General features: G+C 55.8%; 2 protein-coding genes across 2 annotated transcripts in view; one reads left to right on the top strand and one right to left on the bottom strand.

Annotated features, from left to right (window-relative positions):
• SNOG_01936 (hypothetical protein) overlaps positions 1-742 on the top strand; it is a 1,258-nt gene extending 516 nt beyond the window's left edge. The window contains exons 5-6 of the mRNA XM_001792506.1: positions 1-295; positions 345-742. Of these exons, the coding sequence (XP_001792558.1) occupies positions 1-295; positions 345-545 (496 nt within the window). The 3' untranslated portion in view covers positions 546-742. The remainder of the gene's footprint in view (positions 296-344) is intronic.
• Positions 743-834: 92 nt separating this feature from the next.
• SNOG_01935 (hypothetical protein) overlaps positions 835-2,575 on the bottom strand; it is a gene marked incomplete at both ends in the record, with an annotated part of 2,553 nt that continues 812 nt past the window's right edge. Inside the window, 2 exons of the mRNA XM_001792505.1 lie at positions 835-1,416; positions 1,470-2,474. Coding sequence (XP_001792557.1) covers positions 835-1,416; positions 1,470-2,474 — 1,587 coding nt within the window. The remainder of the gene's footprint in view (positions 1,417-1,469; positions 2,475-2,575) is intronic.

Below are 2,575 nucleotides of genomic sequence, written 5' to 3'. Positions count from 1 at the left end.
GGAAAGAACGCCGCTCTCACCATCGAGCAACATCCTGCCCCTCCACTCCGTCCCTGAGAGTACCGTCCTCACCAACGTCGAGGACAAGAACGGTGACCGTGGTGCGCTCGGCCGTACTTCCGGTAACTACGTTACTGTCATCGGCCACAACCCTGATGAGGGCAAGACCCGTGTCAAGCTCCCATCTGGTGCCAAGAAGGTCCTCCCCAGCACCTGCCGTGGTATGGTCGGAATCGTCGCTGGTGGTGGCCGTACAGACAAGCCTCTCATGAAGGCGTCGCGCGCCAAGCACAAGGTACGTCTTTTCCTAGTGTGCTATGAATATGTAGACTGACAACGCATAGTTCGCTGCCAAGCGCAACAGCTGGCCCAGGACTCGTGGTGTTGCCATGAACCCCGTCGACCATCCCCACGGTGGTGGTAACCACCAGCATATCGGTAAGGCCTCTACCATCTCGCGGTACGCCGTCCAGGGTCAAAAGGCTGGTCTCATCGCCGCGCGGAGGACGGGTCTGCTCCGTGGTACCCAGAAGGTCAAGGACTAGAGTGGTGCATGATACGGTGGCGTCGATATGGGTCAATGACATGGATGCAAACGGTTATTCTCTCCATACCTCTCTCTGCGGGTGGCTGGGCGTTACAACGAAACTTCTTGGCAGGCTGGGCTTTACATGGCTTGTGCGTGCACGATAGGTTCTTAAGGGGAATGTGATTCCGAAAAATGCATCTAGTGTGAATTCTGGCAATGTGAACGATACGTATACCAAACACTGTACCTCATCCACCTCATGCGTGATCATGTCTGTTCTTATTTTTACGTACTCGCTAATCATCTCAAGCTCCACCCATATCCACATCCTCATCCTCCTCCTCCTCTCCGTCATCCTCACTCCCACTACTCTCATCCACCCTCTTCCCCGTCCTCCTATAATCCAAATCCAGCACGCGATAATGCTTCCGATCACTGCCCAACACCACAACCACCCTCCTGCCCTTGCGCCCATTCACAACTAACCTGAGCGGCGTGAATCTGCCCTCAAACACATGCCGCGTGTACTGCTCCACCATGTCCGTCGTTATATCGTGATTCGTCCGGACGGTGTCAGGCGCCCGCGCTCCTTGGGGCAACATCGTTGAAGCCAGGACGGAGTCTGGCACGGGCGTGTATGTCACGGCCGAGGCTTGCGTGTAGGGTATGCTCAGGATGAGATTTGCTTTCTCCTCGGCGTCGATGGGGGTTTGCAGGAGAACGAGCAGGTGCATATCGTCTGCGAATTTCGCATCCAGCACGGATGAGGCGCGCGGGAAGGAGAGCGTGGATATAGCATGTGACGCGCTGTCTTTGGCGATCCGGTGGATGTGTAGTGCGTTTGAGGAGGGCGGGGAGAGGGCGATGTATGTTGATAGTGTGGAGGGCTGCGTTGGGTAAGTATTTGAAAGGATAGGGAGAGGGAATTGGGGGGACGTACTTCAACCACCATGCGCATATCCAACGGCGTACCCTCATCGCTGGCTTCTTCTAAGACGATGCCCGTATCCATCCGGACATTCCCCTCTTGCCACCTGCCCACCTGCCCCAACACACCCTTCACCCCTTCTCTCAACTGCCCGAGTACGTTCTCCAAACACACCGCGTCCTCCCTATACCCACCCCCATCTTTCAACACCTCAACCGCGCGCTTCGTATCCTCGTACCCGACCTTCTCCCCTTTCCCATGCGCTTCCCGTAGATACGGCGCGAGACTGGACTTGACCAATCCGAACTGAATATACTCGAGCACCAGCATGATGTCCACCCCCGGATCGCGCGCCTCCATCTCCACGCGACTCTGGCTCTCCGCCTCGGTGGCTTCGAAATCAATACAGAAGCGCAGCCACTTGCTGAAGTGCGCGAAATTGCGTTTCTCCTCGGCGCCATACAGCATCACCGTGTGCGCCAGCAAGCGCAGATTCTTCAAGCTTTCAAGCAAGTCGGTGAAATCAGCCGGTGTGTTGAAAATCCACTCGCGGTCGCGGTGGAATTCCGCAAGCCCCCGGAGCCGCGAGATGATGATGCTGCAGCGATCGATGGCGGGGACGAGGTTCTCATGGACAATCGCTAGGACGGCATTTAAGCCTGTGGTGACAGTATTATCCCATCTCTTATGCCCAGCTTCGGTCAATTCGTCGACGAGCCAGTTTTTGATGAGTGGCGGACAGTTTCCTGTGCAGGCGATGTGGAAGAGATTTGTGACGAGGTCGCCGAGACCTTTTTCCTCGAGGGGTTCGGAGATGTTGAGCATGAATTTCGATGGGAGGTCGGTTGCGTGCTTGAAAAATGTGCGTATACGCTGGAGAGAGGTTGTTATGTAGAGGAGCAGGTTTTGCAGTTGGGAGGTTTTGGACGCGATGAGGTGTAGGTAGATTCCGGCGGCGGGGATGAAGTTGAGTGTGAGGGGGACGTAGGCGATATGCTCTTTCTTACTTTCTGGGGACTTGGTCCGCATGAGCAAGCTGTGGGAACAGCTGTACTGCGTGGCCTAGTATGTAGGCGCAGTGTGCTTTCGATATTACCAAGCCGCTAGGGAGGTGTATG

Source organism: Parastagonospora nodorum (genome assembly GCF_000146915.1).
Source record: "Parastagonospora nodorum SN15 chromosome Unknown scaffold_3, whole genome shotgun sequence".
Taxonomy (NCBI): Eukaryota; Fungi; Ascomycota; class Dothideomycetes; order Pleosporales; family Phaeosphaeriaceae; genus Parastagonospora; species Parastagonospora nodorum.
Note: the sequence above shows the minus strand (reverse complement) of the source record. Positions and strands in the feature narration are given on the sequence as shown.